The sequence below is a fragment of the Salmo trutta genome, chromosome 20 (genome assembly GCF_901001165.1).
Source record: "Salmo trutta chromosome 20, fSalTru1.1, whole genome shotgun sequence".
Classification (NCBI taxonomy): Eukaryota; Metazoa; Chordata; class Actinopteri; order Salmoniformes; family Salmonidae; genus Salmo; species Salmo trutta.
The window spans coordinates 49,759,996-49,779,467 of NC_042976.1; the positions used below are offsets into that span (position 1 = coordinate 49,759,996).

At 43.0% G+C, this 19,472-nt stretch overlaps 1 protein-coding gene across 5 annotated transcripts in view; it reads left to right on the top strand.

The window, feature by feature from the left end:
* The window catches only part of LOC115156213 (melanophilin), a 158,227-nt gene that overhangs the window by 37,479 nt on the left and 101,276 nt on the right, over positions 1–19,472 (top strand). For all 5 annotated transcript variants that reach the window (XM_029703596.1, XM_029703594.1, XM_029703599.1 and 2 more), the window contains exon 3: positions 12,466–12,687. In XM_029703596.1, the coding sequence (XP_029559456.1) occupies positions 12,466–12,687 (222 nt within the window). The remainder of the gene's footprint in view (positions 1–12,465; positions 12,688–19,472) is intronic.

Here is a 19,472-nt window from a genome sequence, read left to right on the forward strand (position 1 = left end):
AAGAAGTCCAGTTGTATTGCTTCTTTAATCAGTTTTCAGCTGTGCTAACAAAATTGCAAAATGTTTTTCTAATGATCAATTAGCTTTTTTAAATGATAAACTTGGATTAGCTAAAACAACTTGCCATTGGAACACAGGAGTGATGGTTGCTGATAATGGGCCTCTGTACGCCCATGTAGATATTCCATTATAAATCAGCCGTTTCAGGCTACAATAGTGATTTACAACATTAACAATATCTACACTGTATTTCTGATAACATAACATTTATTTTAATGGACAAAAAATGTGCTTTTCTTTCAAAAACAAGGACATTTCCCATTGACCCAAAACTTTTGAACGGTAGTGTAAATACACAGGGGGAAAATGGGAGACACCTGGTGGGGGTGTGTAGACAAGCACAGGTCTACAGATCAGGGTGTGACTTCAACGCATGAATGATATAATTTATATAATACATTTCTTGGTAGTCCAACAAATATTGCTATCAGGTTGTAAATCACAACTGGCCTGGTACGTTGTTTGCTCCCGCCATCCATTTGGGATGGACTGTTTCAGTTTCAATGACTCAATATTTTGGACAAAAACAGATCAATGTAATTTCTTGTTAAAAAACTATCGTTTTGGCAAGTCGGTTAAGACATCTACTTTGTGCATGACACAAGTTATTTTTTCAACAATTGTTTACAGACAGATTATTTCACTTAAAATTCACTGTATCACAATTCCAGTGGGTCAGAAGTTTACATACACTAAGTTGACTGTGCCTTTAAACAGCTTGGAAAATTCCAGGAAATTATGTCATTGCTTTAGAAGCTTCTGATAGGTTAATTGACATAATTTGAGTCAATTGGAGGTGTACCTGTGGATGTATTTCAAGGCCTTTCTTCAAACTCAGTGCCTCTTTGTTTGACATAATTGGAAAATCAAAATAAAACAGCCGGAAAGAAAACTGTAGACCTCCACAAGTCTAGTTCATCCTTGGGAGAAATTTCCAAACACCTGAAGGTACCACATTCATCTGTATACTTGCGTACTATCGTTTGTAAACACCATGGGACCACGCAGCCGTCATTTCTCTCAGAAAGGAGACGCGTTCTGTCTCCTAGAGATGAACGTACTTTGGTGCGAAAAGTGCAAATCAATCCCAGAACAACAGCAAAGGACCTTGTGAAGATGCTGGAGGAAACGGGTACAAAAGTATCTATATCCACAGTAAAACGAGTCCTACATCGACATAACCTGAAAGGCCACTCAGCAAGGAAGAAGCGACTGCTCCAAAACCGCCATAAAAAAGCCACACTACGGTTTGCAACTGCACATGGGGACAAAAATTGTACTTTTTGGAGAAGTGTCCTCTGGTTTGATGAAACACAAATAGAACTGTTTGGCCGTAATGACCATTTGGAGGAAAAAGGGGGAGGCTTGCAAGCCGAAGAACACCATCCCAACCGTGAAGCACGGGGGTGGCAGCATCATGTTGTGGGGGTGCTTTGCTGCAGGAGGGACTGGTGCACGTCACAAAATAGATGGCATCATGAGGAAGTAAAATGATGTGGATATATTGAAACAACATCTCAAGACATCAGTCAGGAAGTTAAAGCTTGGTCGCAAATGCGTCTTCCAAATGGATAATGACCCCAAGCGTACTTCCAAAGTTGTGGCAAAATGGCTTAAGGACAACAAAGTCGAGGTATTGGAGTGGCCATCACAAAGCCCTGACCTCAAACCCATAAAAAATGTGTGGGTAGAACTGAAAAAGCATGTGCGAGCAAGTAGGCCTACAAACCTGACTCAGTTACACCAGCTCTGTCAGGAGGAATGGGCCAAAATTCACCCTTGTTGTGGGAAGCTTGTGGAAGGCTACCCGAAATGTTTGACCCAAGTTAAACAATATAAAGGCAATGCTACCAAATACTAATTGAGTGTATGTCAACTTCTGACCCACTGGGAATGTGATGAAAGAAATAAAAGCTGAAATAAATAATTCTCTCTACAAATTTTCTGACATTTCACATTCTTAAAATAAAGTGGTGATCCTAACTGACCTAAGACAGAATTTTTACTAGAATTAAATGTCAGTAATTGTGAAACTGTGTTTAAATGTGTCATGACGTTGGCCTGTGGGTAAGGTTTATGACCCCCCCCCATAAATACCTTTCTCCCTTCCCCTCTCTTACTGACCCTACTGAAGGACTGCTGTCCTGTTAAATATAGAGAGTCTGGGAACATCAAACAAATGGGGAAAGGAACCATCTTTTGATAATAAAACCAGTAGGAAATATGCTTGATAACGTAATGAGTATGTATGTCAGTTCATTGTTATCTGAGACATTATGATTGATGACAGGACGACATAAACTGTACCTGAGAAAGTATACACCCTCTAGTTATCAGAGTCACATGGAATTGTTATGCAATTGAAATGTTTGATATTGAAATTGTTTGTTAGGAGATTAAATGTAATTTTAGCTTCCAAATGAGAGAATTGGGTTTTCATAAGGAAAGTGCCCTGCTCGATCAGTGGCCAACCCTGTGAAGAGACAGGGGTTATAAACGATGAAACACCTCCTTCCCTCCTCTCCACTATATAAGCCTTTGACGAAAAGACATTCACATGTTCCAGTACGGGAGGTCTGCAGCCTCTACGTTAGAAGGACACACACATGTTAACTAAACCATATCAAGGACAGAACTAAGCCAACCTTGGCGTGAGCTATGGTATGAACTGGTATGAGGTTTGAGCTTATTCACTACAGAAGTGATACTTCCTAGCCGTTGAGTTAGCCGCTGCTAATGTGGGCTAGGAAAGGACGGGCGACGGATCCAATCTAACAACCAGACGAAGATGCCTCCACGTATCCAATTTGCCACCATTGACATTCTTCCACTACAGGAAGATCTGTTGGCCAACCCGGCCAGCATCTACGACCAATCTACCGAAGCGCAGCTCAGAGTAAATATTTATTGCATTTTCCTTTTCCAAATGGGCGGTAATTTAGAATGCATAAAATAATGTATTTACGATAGCATAGCTGCTGTTTCTTTGTTCCTAAGTCTTCCCACTATTTCATTCAAGCCCAACCCCCTTTCCTTTGTGTAACCAGCTTTCATACAGGTTCCGTTCACCAGGGGTGAATTCTGTATGACATCATTGTATTCTGTGTATTTGTAATTCTGTGTGATTAGTTAGGTATTTAGTAAATAAATAATTAAACCCAATTTTGTATTGCTGATTCAACTTGTTAGCCAGGGTTCGTGAAGATAACCAAGAATTGACAACTTTCATTATGAGACTGAAAATAAGATAAGGGTTAATATTGACTGCTATCGATGTAAAATATTACTAAGTATTTTAAGAGTTCATTCGGAAGATAACGGCTCTATAAACGTTCTTCTGTGGTGCCCCGACTTTCTAGTTAATTACATTTACATGATTAGCTTAATCAGGTAATATTAATTACAGAGAAATAATTTTATAAGTTAGCATGTCATATCACTTAATCCGGCATAGCCAAAGACACGACAAATGTATTTGGCTTAGGTGTATGTAAACTTCCGACTTCAACTGTATTTATGTAGCTATTTATTTAGCAAGCTAAAAACAAGGAGCCTAATGTTAGCTATCTGCTGGAGGATGTTGTAATTGGAAGAGTGGATAATTTGCCAACTTCTCCCCCCCATATTATTTTTCCGTGGCTACAGCTAGAGACCCAGGGGCCGTTTGGTTAACTAGCAAGAAATGTGAATCACTTTGCTAGCAAGCTATGCTGACAGTTTACATAACTCTTAGTTGTCAATCAAATGTATTTCGCATCGATCAAATGGGTTCCCATTCAGTCGTCAAAATGTGGTTTTGGGCAAGCATGCATTGGCAGACAAGCTGCAGACGGGTGAGCAGGTTATTATTCCCCATCCTTTATAAGTGCAATTTTGACAGCCATCTACAAGCTGAAAAAATGTGAGTGGGTTTATCTATTGTTCCCTTGTAAGATTTTAGCTCATCTCGCTCTATCTATCATTAGTTATTGATCTAGTTGTTGTTGATGTTCATAGGCAATTGAGGGAGAGAGCCTACCTTTTCATGGTTGTTTGATCAATAGAACTGTAAAGTTCCCAAATGGAGGTGTCTGAAAACCCACTATATATTGTTGGCAACACTGCCCATGTGGCAAAGGGCTTATTTGCATATAGGCCTGCTGTAGCCCTGATTGGCAATGGCGCACCGGTCTGTGTAGACTCTGATCCTAGACAAGCCAGATGTTTTATTTACTGCAGTGTCTATTAACTGTCCAAACGCACGGCTGCATTTCCACTCTTAATTTCTATAGAAGTTTCACAAATGTCTTACTCTACGTCATTCCCAAACATTCTATGAATTTAATAACAATTGAAAATTACCATATCTATTTGCTTGCTTGTCAGATTTTTTTTAAAGGCATTCATATTCTTCCTGGGAGTGTATATTGAACCGATTTTAATAAGATCTCATGTTGCTATTAGCTGTCAGTTCCACTTTAAAACTCAAGCCATAATCCTCATTAGAGGTTCATTTGCATTTGAGAGGGGTTACATTTTCTTAGGGCCAGCTGTATTTCTATTTTATTTTACCCTTATTTTACCAGGTTAGTTGACTGAACACGTTCTCATTTACAGCAATGTCCTGGGGAATAGTTACAGGAGAGAGGAGGGGGGATGAATGAGCCAATTGTAAGCTGGGGATGATCTGTATATCAAAAGAAGTGGCGGGATGGCCATTTGGTTGTTTTTCGAATCCCAGAATGAAGCTTTAATTTAATAATATTATAATAACTGATTGCATTAATATAGAGGTGAGGATCTTATACTATGTGACAGTTAGGAATGAACACTTACTCTTGTATATATGCATTCACATTGATCCCCGCATTATGTAACTGTAATGTTGAAACCGGTCCATTTAGCAGAACTGTTTGGCCAAAGATTTATAAAATCAAGCTGAGGTTTTTGGGATCGAAAGGGAAAATGGCTCTTAATGCTTAGTAGTCTGCTCTGAACCGTGGGTTGCTTTTCAGTCTCTGGAAACCATTATGTTTTGGTTTTATAATTCTCTCTTTCTCTCTCTCTCTCCCCTTAACTTAATGTGGGCTATGAAGGATGTGGTGGTGGGGCTGGTGGGGCTGGTGTTGATGGGCATCCAGGAGATATCCTTGTATGGGAACAGTCTGCTAAATTGGATCTTCCCAGAATGTGGATGTCTGGCTCCCATACCAGGATTCCCAAGGAGTGCCAGCTAAGCAGAACTTTCTGGTTTAAGGTCATAATCAATTTAGTTTAATGTAATCCTAGGGACATGCTAATCCTGTGTATTTTATAAAACCTCTCAAATAGCTGTCTACTTGTAAAGTTATTTAATTTTTAGAACCCTTATACAGACTCAAACTTGGCTCAATATGTCTACACTAAAGATCACATTGAAAAGAAAAACATAAATATCTACTGTAGCTATAGCATGCTACAATTGAAGTAAAAAAAGATAATGTGCAAAACATTGTTTTTTATTACTTTGCACAAAATAAAATTCCAAGGCACTCTTCTTTGATAGTTAAATTGCTTTATTGACATAGCATATTAATGATAAAGATGTTTTTTTTTATTTTTTAAATATGTTAAAAATCATGTTAGCACTTACAATGAAGGCTATATGTGACATGTGCAAGGTAGTTATTTTTCCGGGTGCGAATCTTCCGCATCTCTAACCAGAGGGGTGTTGAATGGAACCTTGAGAGACAATGCTGCCACACGCCTCCATGCAACTAGCTAGGACTTTGCCCATGGTGCGGATATCCTCGCTATTCAAATCAGGAAGGCACAGGATATATACCAAGTCCCTGGGATTTGGGTTTTCAGAGGAGGACAGATTTAACAGATATACATTTTATATCCCATTGCTAATGCCTCACAGCTGTACTGCTGTATCTCTGAGGCACCATCTTGCTGACCGGGAATAGCTAATAAGCAGTAGTCTTCCTATTCTGACTCCTGAGAACCATGCACAGTTCGAAAAGCATGACCCCATATCATGGCATAAGTCTGTTAACCAGGGGTGTATTCAGTGAAAGGTTCAGAACCTTGCAGACCTGGGATAGCTATAGTTTTAAGTTAAAAAAAAAATTGGGAGAACAAATATTTACTTTGGAGGTGACTACAACTATTTGACTACTGATCTCAGAAAGTAACTACTTTTTTAAAAACTATTTAAATACATATCTGAGAAAGTAACTACTTAAAAAAAACTTTTGAAACAGATCTCAGGAAGTGACAACTTTTCAGAAACTGTTAGATTGACTGCGTTCAACTAATGCCAGGGCAAACTGTCCAAACAGATCCTCAAGGAAGGTGGATCCTTTTAAATATGCTATTGGACCAAAAACAGATTTCGCTAATTCATCTATATGGTCCAAATAATGATGATCCACAATTCTTAGAAAATATCTATATAATAATCTATTGAGCTCACAAGCAACAAATTACTCAATTATTATGGTGGAAGATTATAATACGGTTTTAAGTACCACAATGGACAGTAAAGGAAATCACACTAAAAACTATCCCCATCATGCAATTAGGGAAATTGCAAATATCATGGACACATTAGAACTACTGCCTTCGAAAAGTTTTCAGACCCCTTGACTTTTTCCACATGTTGTTAGGTTGCAGCCTTTTTCTAAAATTGATTTAAAAAAATGTTTTTGTCAGGTCAGGCACAGATATTTTCAAGTCTCTCCAGAGATGTTCAATCGGGTTCAAGTCCGGGCTCTGGCTAGACTTGCTGAGGATTTTTTTATTTATTTAACCCATTTTAGGATAAGGCAGTAACTTAACAAAATGTGGAAAAAGTGAAGGGGGCTGAAAAATTCCCAAAGACACTGTATGGAGGCTTAAAAATCCTGACCTAGTGAGATATACAATACCAGTCAAAAGTTTGGACACACCTACGCGTTCAATGGTTTTTCGATATTTTTACTATTTTCTACATTGTAGAATAATAGTGAAGACATCAAAACAACACATGTAACCAAAACAGTTTTAAACAAATCAAAATATATTTTATATTTGAGATTCTTCAAAGTAGCCACCCTTTGCCTTGATGACAGCTTTGCACACTCTTGGCATTCTCTAAACCAGCTTCACCTGGAATGCTTTTCAAACAGTCTTGAATGAGTTCCCACATATACTGAGCACTTGTTGGCTGCTTATCCTTCACTCTGCGGTCCAACTCATCCCAAACCACGTCAATTGGGTTGAAGTCAGGTGATTGTGGAGGCCAGGTCGTCTGATGCAGAATGCCATCACTCTCCCTTCTTGGTCAAATAGCCCTTACGCAGCCTTGAGGTGTTTTGGGTCATTGTCCTGTTGAAAAACAAATGATAGTCCAATTAAACGCAAACCAGATGGGAAGGCGTATCACTGCTGAATCCTGTGGTAGCCGTTGCTCGTTAAGTGTGCCTTAAATTCTAAATAAATCAGACAGTGTCACCAGCAAAGAACCCCCACACCATCACACCACCTCCTCCATGCTTCATGGTGGGAACCACACATGTAGAGATAATCTGTTCACCTACTGCGTCTCACAAAGACACGGCGGTTGGAACCAAAAATCTCAAATCTGGAGCCTTTTATTTGGCGAACCAAAAGCACACGGTACAAATGAACACGAAATACAAATACGGGTTGAACATAATCCAGCGCAACCAGCCTAACGTGCGCATACATGGAAACAGATAAACAATACCACACAAAGACATGGGGGAAACAGAGGGTTGAATACACAACACATAATGAGGGAAATGAGAACCAGGTGTGTGGGAAAACGAGTCAAAACAAATGAAAAATGGATCGGCGATGGCTAGAAGACCGGCGACGTCGACCGCCGAACACCGCCCGAACAAGGAGAGGCATCGACTTCAGCAGAAGTCATGACAGTACCCCCCCCCCCTCTCGACGCGTGGCTCCAGCAGTGCGTCGCAGCAGAGAAGGATCCAACACGTCCTCCACCAGAACCCAGCATCTCTCCTCCGGACCATAACCCTCCCAGTCCACGAGATACTGAAGGCCACTCGCCCGACGTCTCGAATCCAGTATGGAACGAACGGAGTACGCCGGGGCCCCCTCGATGTCCAGAGACTCCTGGAGCGGGCCAGCCACCACTGGCCTGAGGAGAGACACATGGAACGAGGGGTTAATGCAGTAATCGGGGGGAAGCTGTAACCTGTAACAAACCTCGTTCACTCTCCTCAGGACTTTAAATGGCACCACAAACCGCGGACCCAGCTTCCGGCAGGGCAGGCGGAGGGGCAGGTTTCGGGTCGAGAGCCAGACCCAGTCTCACTATGGTGACGGTCTGCGCGCTAAAGGTGAACATGGGCGGCGTCCCATGTTTCCTCCGCGCGCCGGAACCAGTCGTCCACCGCAGGAGCCTCGGTCTGACTCTGATGCCAAGGAGCCAGAACCGGCTGATACCCCAATACACACTGGAAGGGGGTGAGGTTAGTGCATAACCCCCCCCTAAACACCTACCTGAGCACTCTCGCGTGAGAGCCCTCTGTGGCCAAGAAACAGTGGGGTTATGACAAGCTAACCAGGGTAGGCCCAGCACCACAGGAAATGCAGGAGAGTCAATAAGGAAGAGACTAATTCTCTCCGTATGACCCCCCCTGCGTCACCATGCCCAAAGGAGCGGTGACCTCCCTAATCAACCCTGACCCTAATGGTCGACTATCTAAGGCGTGAACGGGGAAGGGCACATCCACGGGAACGATGGGGATTCCAAAACTATGGGCAAATGATCTGTCAATAAAATTCCCAGCCGCGCCTGAATCGACGAGCGCCTTATGTTGGGAATGTGGGAAAAACTGAGGAAAAGTAACAAAACAAAAACATGTGTGCAACAGAGGGCTCTGGGTGAGAATGGTGCCTTCTCACCTGGGGTGCCGCCAGAGTGCCCTGCCTGCTGCCTCAAACCCTAGAGGAACCAACACGGCACCGACCGGCAGTGTTACCTCTGCGGCCACAAATGGTACACATGAAAGCCGCTCCGGTCTCCCTGTGCGCAGCACCTCCCATCTCCATAGGCAGAGCCCTCTCTGAACATCCGTGGGTGGCCAGCAGTTTATCCAACCGAATGGACATGTCGACTAGCTGGTCGAAGGTAAGAGTGGTATCCCTGCAGGCCAACTCCCGACGGACATCCATGCGCAGGCTGCAATGGTAGTGGTCGATGAGGGCCCTGTCATTCCATCCCGCTCCGGCGGCCAAGGTCCGAAACTCCAGTGCAAACTCCTGGGCGCTCCTCGTCCCCTGCCTCAGGTGGATGAGACGTTCACCCGCCGCTCTACCCTCGGGCGGGTGGTCGAATACTGCCCGGAAGTGGTGGATGAACTCCGTGAAGTCCTCCAACGCCACATCTCCTTCTCCCCACACGGCGTTGGCCCACTCCAGAGCTCTCCCTGAGAGGCACGAGACGAGGGCGGACACCCTCTCCCTTCCCGAGGGAGCTGGATAAACGGTGCCCAGGTAGAGGTCCAGCTGTAGCAGGAACCTTGGCACCGTGCCGCCGACCCATCATACTCCCCGGGAAGGGCGAGACGCATCCCACTGGAACCGTGTACAGGAGGGACGGGTAGTGAGGACCCCTGTTGTGCTGGGGGAGGTACTGGAGGACCTCCCTGTCTCTCTCAGCGATCCATCGTCTGGATGACACGGTCCATGGCGGTGCCGAGATGGTGAAATCAACGCCGTGTGCTCCTGGACGCGCTCCTCAACTCCGCTACCATAGGTACCTGCTCCGGCTGACTCCATAATGGGTGTAGTATTCTGTCAAGGTATGCGTGAAGGGCTGTAGGAAGTCAGGCGCAGAAGAGCAGATATTTGGTAGCAAAACGGAGCCTTTTATTTGGCGAACCAAAAGCACACGGCACAAACGAACACAAAATACAAATACGGGTTGAACATAACCCAGAGCAACCAGCCGAACGTGCACATACATGAAAACCGATAAACAATACCACACAAAAACATGGGGGAAACAGAGGGTTAAATACACAAGACATAATGAGGGAAATGAGAACCAGGTGTGTGGGGAAAAAGAAAAATGGATCGGCGATGGCTAGAAGACCGTCGACCGCCGAACACCGCCCTAACAAGGAGAGGCATCGAAGTCGTGACAATAATTCACTGTATCACATTCCAGTGGGTCAGAAGTTTACATACACTAAGTTGACTGTGCCTTTTAAACAGCTTGGAAAATTCCAGGAAATGATGTAATTGCTTTAGAAGCTTCTGATAGGCTAATTGACAAATTTGAGTCAAGGTGTACCTGTGGATGTATTTCAAGGCCTACCTTCAAACTCAGTGCCTCTTTGCTTGACATCATGGGAAAATCAAAAGAAATCAGACGAGACCTAGGAAAAGAAATTGTAGACCTCCACAAATCTGGTTCATCCTTGGGAGCAATTTCCAAACACCTGAAGGAACCATTTTCATCTGTACAAATAATAGTACGCAAGTATAAACACCATGGGACCACACAGCCGTCATACCGCTCAGGAAGGAGACACGTTTTGTCTCCTAGAGATGAACGTACTCTGGTGCGAAAAGTGCAAATCAATCCCAGAACAACAGCAAAGGACCTTGTGAAGATGCTGGAGGAAACAGGTACAAAAGTATCTATATCCACAGTTGTGGCAAAATGGCTTACGGACAACAAAGGCAAGGTATTGGAGTGGCCATCACAAAGCCCTGATCTCAATCCTATAGAACAATTTAAAAATAATGCTACCAAATACTAATTGAGTGTATGTCAACTTCTGACCCACTGGGAATGCGATGAAAGAAATACAAGCTGAAATAAATAATTCTCTCTTCTAATTTTTGGCTAAGGTGTATGTCAACTTCCGACTTCAATGTATGTCCAATGCTAGAATTCAGCCATTATGCATACATAGAACTTTTCTGTCATGCAGCCACCAGCCAGCAGCCAGTTGTGAACGAATCGGCTTAATGCAGATTGACACGTAGCATAAGCCTACAAGTTAGAGCTAAAAGTCAGTTTTCACTCAAGAAGCACATTATGACATTTACCATTCCCTTACCATGGACTGTAAATATGTTACATTTGTCTTTCATTGTTACAAGTAAGCAAGGCTTTGATATTTGCAAAGAAAACTAAACATATGGTACCGCTTAAAGGAAGCAATAATGCTTCAGTTTTCATCTGCTAAGTGATAGCATTTTAGCCTTTGGCTAGTCATGTTGCTGTATATGAGATGGCTCACATGGCCTCACGGACTCATTTCCCAGGGCCATGTTTGCAGTTTATGTAAAATATATGTAACCACAGATGTGAGCCGTGCCTCTCGGGCTTCATAGAAAGCCTTTATAGATACCAGTGCACCTTCATTACTTTGGATAGCCCAAGGATACGCATGCCTTGGTTCATCACTGAACATATTACAGGATAGGAAAGGGACTGATTGCAGGCTTACAGAAAAATTGGGCCATTGTCTTCAACTCCTGTGACTGGTATAGAATAATCAATCTACTGTCTTTCCTATCTACTGTCAGTTTGTCCCTCCATTTGTCCTTTCCTATGTTCATTCTTCTCTCTTTACTTCTGTCTGTCCATCCATCCATCCATCCACTACAGCAGGGTTCCCCAACTGTGAATTTGGCCCGCAGGTGATTTTATTTGGCCCCCCAAGTTTTCTGAGCAAAATAAATTCTAGTTTTTTGGGGGGGGTGAAACCTATGATCCCTTATTGATGTCATTTGTTAGATCCAATTCAATCAGTGTAGATGAAGGGGAGTAAACAAGTTCAACAAGGATTTTTAAGCCTGGAAACAATTGAGACATGGATTTTGAATGTGTGCCATTTAGACGGTGAATCGCAAGACAAAATATTTAAGTGCCTTTGAACGGGTATGGTAGTAGCTGCCAGGTACACCGGTTTGTGTCAAGAACTGCAGTGCTGCTGGGGTTTTCACACTCAACAGGTTCCTGGGTGTACCAAGAATGGTGCATTACCCAAAGGACATCCAGCCAACTTGACACAACTATGGGAAGCATTGGAGTCAAAATGGGCGAGCATTCCTGTCCCAGTGCCCAGCTGTAGAACTCTTTCGACACCTTGTAGAGTCCATGCCCCAACAAATTGAAGCTGTTCTGAGGCCAAAAGCGGTGGTGCAGCTCAATATTAGGAAGTTATTCCTAATGTTTGGTATACTCATTGTATGTGATTGTATACAAATTCAAGCAAGGTTTGAAATTATTATGTTTTAGTCTAATATTATATCTGTTTGGGCTTCTTGCGGTCAATTTGCAGTCTACAAATTATTTGTAACTATCTGGCCTCTGCCATTCTATCCATCTTCTGTTTATATTTCTCTGTCAATCAATTTATCCATCCATTCTTGTGTATTTTGCAGAGAGCTAAAGACGCAGCTAGAGAAGGAGGACACCAAGAGAGAGCTGCTGGGCACTGGGACCAGCCTGACAGAGTCCCACTGCATCCGCTGCTTGCAGCCCTTCAAGTTCCTGGTCAACAGCAAGCGCCAGTGTCTGGACTGCCAGCTGTACGCCTGCAAGGCCTGCAGCCGCTACAACAAGAAGGAGCGCGGATGGGTATGCGACCCCTGCCACATGTCCAGGTGAGCTGGAGAAACATACTAATGCTAACGTCTCGGTATAACAACCTTCACGCTAATATATGCTGACAGGCTAGGGCCTGAAGCCACTACAACAAAAAGTATGTCAGCTGGGTGTGCGACCCCTACCGTATGACCAGTTGAACTGAAGAAACATGCTAAGGTTAGGACATTAGCACAACAACTGTAATGCTAATATATAGTGCCTTCAGAAAGTATCCACATCCCTTGACTTTTTCCACATTTTGTTGTGTTACAGTCTCAATTTTAAATGGATTGTTTGTAGAATTTTGTTGAAATTAATTAAAATGAAAAGCTGAAATGTCTTGAGTCAATAATTATTCCACCCCTTTGAAATGGCAAACCTAAATAAGGTCAGGAGTACAAATTTGTTTAACAGGTCACATAATAATTTGCATGGACTAACTCTGTGTAATAGTATTTAACATGATTTTTGAATAACTACCTCATCTCTGTGTCCCACATACACAACTATCTGTAAGGTCCCTTAGTTGAGCAGTGAATTTCTAACACAGATTCAAGTACAAACACCAGGGAGGTTTTCCAATTCCTCGCAAAAAGGGGCACCTATTGGTAAGATGGGTGAAAATAAAAAAGCAGACATTGAATATCCCTGCTCCAGTTCCAACTGTTCTGCCTGCAGCTATGGAACCCTGACCTGTTCACCGGACGTGCTACCTGTCCCAGACCTGTTGTCCCAGACCTGCTGGAACCCTGACCTATTCACCGGGCGTGCTACCTGTCCCAGACCTGCTGTTTTTAACTCTCTAGAGACAGCAGGAGCGGTAGAGATACTCTCAAAGATCGGCTATGAAAAAGCCAACTGACACTTACTCTTGTGTTACTGACTTGTTGCACCCTCGACAATTACTATGATTATTATTATTTGACAATGCAGGTCATTTATGAACATTTGAACATCTAGGCCATGTGCTGTTATAATCTCCACCCGGCACAGCCAGAAGAGGACTGGCCACCCCTCATAGCCTGGTTCCTCTATGGGTTTCTTCCTAGGATTTGGCCTTTCTAGGGAGTTTTTCCTAGCCACCGTGCTTCTACACCTGCATTGCTTGCTGTTTGGGGTTTTAGGCTGGGTTTCTGTACAGCACTTTGAGATATCAGCTGATGTAAGAAGGGCTATATAAATACATTTGATTTGATTTGATTTAAGCATGGTGAAGTTATTAATTACACGTTGGATGGCGTATCAATACACCCAGTCACTACAAATATACAGACGTCCTTCCTAACTCGGTTGCCGGAGAGGAAGGAAACCACTCAGGGATTTCACCATGAGGCCAATGGTGACTTTAAAATAGTTACGGAGTTCAATAGCTGTGATAGGAGAAAACTGATGATGGATCAACAACATTGTAGTTACTCCCCAAAACTAACCTAAATGATGACTGCAACTCCCCTCCAAGTCTCCGACCACTACCTTGTATCCTTTTCCCTCTCGCTCTCCTCCAACACTACTCACTCTGCCCCTACTCAGATGGTATTGCGCCGTCGCAACCTTCGCTCTCTCTCTCCTGCTACTCTCTCCTCTTCCATCCTATCATCTCTTCCCTCTGCTCAATCCTTCTCCAACCAATCTCCTGATTCTGCTTCCTCAACCCTCCTGTCCTCCCTTTCTGCATCCTTTGACTCTCTATGTCCCCTATCCTCCCGGCCGGCTCGGTCCTACCCTCCTGCTCCGTGGCTTGACGACTCATTGCGAGCTCACAGAACAGGGCTCCGGGCAGCCGAGCGGAAATGGAGGAAAACTAGCCTCCATGCGGACCTGGCATCTTTTCACTCCCTCCTCTCTACATTTTCTTCCTCTGTTTCTGCTGCTAAAGCCAAGGAAGTCCTAGGAAGCTCTTTGCCACCTTCTCCTCCCTCCTGAATCCTCCTCCCCCTCCCCCCTCCCCCCTCCTCCCTCTCTGCGGATGACTCTGGCACCCAGAGCGAACAGTTGTCCATTTGGAAGACCCATTTGCGACCAAGCTTTAACTTCCTGACCAATGTCTTGAGATGTTGCTTCAGTATATCCACATAATTTTACTTACTCGATTTTTGTGAATTGCACCAGTTCCTCCTGCAGCAAAGCACGGTTAGGATGGTGTTCTTCGGCTTGCAAACCTCCCCCTTTTTCCTCCAACCATAACGATGGTCATTATGGCCAAACAGTTCTATTTTTGTTTCTTCAGACCAGAGGACATTTCTCCAAAAAAGTATGATCTTTGTCCCCATGTGCAGTTGCAAACTGTAGTCTGGCTTTTTTATGGTGGTTTTGGAGCAGTGGCTTCTTCCTTGCAGGTTATGTCGATATAGGACTCGTTTTGCTGTGGATATAGATACTTTTGTACCTATTTACTCCAGCATCTTCACAAGGTCCTTTGCTGTTGTTCTGGGATTGATTTGTACTTTTCGCACCAAAGTACGTTCATCTCTAGGAAACAGAACACGTCTCCTTCCTGAGCGATATGACGGCTGCATGGTCCCATGGTGTTTATACTTGCGTACTATTGTTTGAACAGATGAACGTGGTACCTTCACGCGTTTGGAAATTGCTCCCAAGGATGAACCTGATTTGTGGAGGTCTACAATTTTAAACTAGTTTTAATCACTCCAACCTGAGTGTATATAAACTTCTGACTTCAACTGTATGTATGCTTGACATTTGGAAGGACTAAACAAAATAAAATAATATAAACAGAATAGAGCTAAGCACAGGCAAAATCCTAAAGGAAAACCTGGTTCAGTCTACTTGTCAACAGACCAGACACTAGAAGACAAATTCACCTTCCAACAGGACAATAACCAAAAACACAAGGCCAAATTTTCACTGCTTACCAAGATGACATTGAATGTTCCTGAGTGACCTAGTTACAGTTTTCACATAAATTGGCTTGAACATCTATTGCGCGACTTAAATGACTGTCTAGCAAATATCAACAACCAAGTTGACAGAGCTTGAAAAAAAAGTATAATAATAATGTGCAAAATTTGTACAATCCAGGTGCTCTAATAGACTTACCCAGAAAGACTCCCAGATGTAATCGCTTCTAAAGATAATTCTAACATGTATTGACTCAAGAGTGTGAATAATTATGTGTTTGAGATATTTCTGTATTTCTTTTTTTTTTAACATTTTCTAAAAACATTGTGTGTATATGGGTGAGAGAAAAAAACAATTTAATAAATGTTTAAATTCAGGCTGTAACACAACAAAATATGGAATAAATCAAGCGATATTAATATTTTCTGAAGGAACTGTATGCTAACTAAAACAAGCTAACAACTGTAATACTAACATATGCTAGCTTATATATGCTAGTTTGTTAATATATACTATGCTGACATGTTAGCATAACAAATCAATCAAATGTATTTATAAATCCCTTCTTACATCAGCTGATGTCACAAAGTGCTGTATAGAAACCCAGCCTAAAACCACAAACCGCAAGCAATGCAGGTGTAGAAGCACGGTGGCTAAGAAAAACTCCCTAGAAAGGCCAGAACCTAGGAAGAAACCTAGAGAGGAACCAGGCAATGAGAGGTGGCCAGTCCTCTTCTGGCTGTGCCGGGTGGAGATTATAACAGAACATGGCCAAGATGTTGAAATGTTCATAGATGACCAGCAGGGTTAAATAATAATAATCACAGTGGTTGTCGTGGGTGCAACAGGTCAGCACCTCAGGAGTAATTTCAGTTGGCTTTTCATAGCTGACTATTCAGAGTATTTCTACAGCTCCTGCTGTCTCTAGAGAGTTTAAAACAGCATGTCTGGTGAACAGGTCAGGGTTCCATAGCCGCAGGCAGAACAGTTGAAACTGGAGCAGCAGCACAACCAGGTGGACTGGGGACAGCAAGGAGTCATCAGGCCAGGTATTCCTTAGGCATGGTCCTAGGGCTCAGGTCGAGAGAGAGCGAGAGAGAGAGAATACTTAGATTCACACAGGACACCGGATAAGACAGGAGAAATACTCCAGATATAATAGGCTGACCCTAGGCCCCCGACACAAACTATTGTAGCATAAATACTGGAGGCTGACACAGGAGGGGTCGGGAGACACTGTGGCCCCGTCCGACGATACCCCCAGACAGGGCCAAATAGGCAGGATATAACCCCACCCACTCTGCCAAAGCACAGCTCCCACACCACTAGAGGGATATCTCCAACCACCAACCTACCATCCTGAGACAAGGCCGAGTATAGCCCACAAAGATCTCCCCCACGGCACAACCCAAGGGGGGGGGGACAGGAAGATCACGTCAGTGACACAACCCACTTAAGTGATGCACCCCTTCTAGGGATTGCATGGTAGAGCACCAGTAAGCCAGTGATTCAGTCCCTGTAATTGGATATGAGGCAGAGAATCCCAGTGGAGAGAGGGAAACCGGCCATGCAGAGACAGCAAGGGCGGTTCGTTGCTCCAGTGCCTTTTCGTTCACCTTCACACTCCTGGGCCAGACTACACTCAATTATAGGACCTACTGAAGAGATGAGTCTTCAATAAAGACTTAAAGATTGAGACCGTGTCTGCCTCTCTCAAATGGATAGGCAGACCATTCCATAAAAATGGAGCTCTATAGGAGAAAGCCCTGCCTCCAGCTCCAGCTGTTTGCTTAGAAATTCTAGGGACAATAAGGAGGCCTGCGTCTTGTGACCGTAGCGTACGGCAGGACCAAATCGGGGAGAGAGGTAGGAGCAAGCCCATGCTTTGTAGGTTAGCAGTAAAACCTTGAAATCACCCCTAAACTTAACAGGAAGCCAGTGTAGAGAGGCTAACACAGGAGTAATGTGATACATTTTTTTGGTTCTAGTCAAGATTCTAGCATCCGTGTTTAGTACTAACTGAAGTTTATTTATTGCTTTATCCGGGTAGCCAGAAAGTAGGGCATTGCAGTAGTCTAACCTAGAAGTGACAAAAGCATGGATACATTTTTCTGCATAATTATTGGTCAGAAAGTTCCTGATTTTTGCAATGTTACGTAGATGGAAAAAAGCTGTCCTTGAAACAGTCTTGATATGTTTGTCAAAAGAGACCCCGAGGTCCTTCACTAGTTTTATTTGAGACGACTGTACAACCATCAAGATTAGTTGTCAGATTCAACAGAAGATCTCTTTGTTTCTTGGGACCTAGAACTAGCATCTCTGTTTTGTCCGAGTTTAAAAGTAGAACATTTGCCACCATCCACTTCCTTATGTCTGAAACACAGGCTTCCAGGGTAGGCAATTTTGGGGATTCACCATGTTTCATCAAAATGCACAGCTGTGTATCGTCCGCATAGCAGTGAAAGTTAACATTATGTTTCCGAATAACATCACCAAGAGGTAAAATATATAGTGAAAACAATAGTGGTCCTAAAACGGAGCCTTGAGGACCACCGTAATTTACAGTTGATTTGTCCGAGGACAAACCATCCACAGAGACAAACTGGTATCTTTACATCAAATAAGATCTAAAACAGGCCAGAACTTGTCCGTGTAGACCAATTTGGGTTTCCAATCTCTCCAAAAGAATGTGGTGATCGATGGTATCCAAAGCAGCACTAAGGTCTAGGAGCACGAGGACAGATGCAGAGCCTCGGTCTGACGCCATTAAAAGGTCATTTACCACCTTCACAAGTGCAGTCTCAGTGCTATGATGGGGTTTAAAATCAGACTGAAGCGTTTCGTATACGTTGTTTGTCTTCAAGAAGGCAGTGAGTTTCTGCGCAACAGCTTTTTCAAAATGTTTTTAGAGGAATGTGAGATTTAATATAGGCTGAAAGTTTTTGATAATTTCTGGGTCAAGGCTTGGATTTTTCAAGAGAGGCTTTATTACTGCCACTTTTAGTGAGTTTGGTAAACATCCGGTGGATAGAGAGCCATTTATTATGTTCAACATAGGAGGGCCAAGCACAGGAAGCAACTCTTTCAGTAGTTCAGTTGGAATGGGGTCCAGTATGCAGCTTGAAGGTTTGGAGGCCATGATTATTTTCATCAATGTGTCAAGAGATATAGTACTAAAACACTTTATTGTCTGCCTTGATCCTAGGTCCTGGCAGAGTTGTGCAGACTCAGGACAACTGAGCTTTGGAGGAATACGCAGATTTAAAGAGGAGTCCGTAATTTGCTTTCAAATGATCATGATATTTTCCTCATAGAAGTTGATGAATTTATCACTGCTGAAGTGAAAGCCATCCTCTCTTGGGGAATTCTGCTTTTTAGTTAGCTTTGCGACAGTATCAAAAATAAATGTTGGTCTGTTACAACCCCCAAAACTAATTGGAGGTAGGTCTCAGGCTGCTTCAGGCAACCAGGAAGTTATATAGAATATATAAGTAAAGAAGAATTTAATGCATACTGTGGTTCCTCCTTAAAACGTTGTGTCATACTGCAGCACACCTTGCGGGCTGCTACAGCATTCCATGGCACGTTATTTAATTGTCAGCCATTTTTTACGTCAATGCAAGTTAGTGCTAGTTTGACCACTAGAGGGCATCTTTAAGAAGGATTTGATAGTCTCCCATATTGGCTTTACTAGAGAATTTAAAACATTTTTTGTAATAACATAGTACATCTAGATGTTCCGCTAGCGGAACACCTGCTCCAATATCCAATGATGGGCGTGGCGCGAAATACAAACTCCTCTAAAATCCGAAAACCTCAATTTTTCAAACATATGACTATTTTACAGCATTTTAAAGACAAGACTCTCGTGAATCTAACCACACTGTCCGATTTCAAAAAGGCTTTACAGCGAAAGCAAAACATTAGATTATGTCAGCAGAGT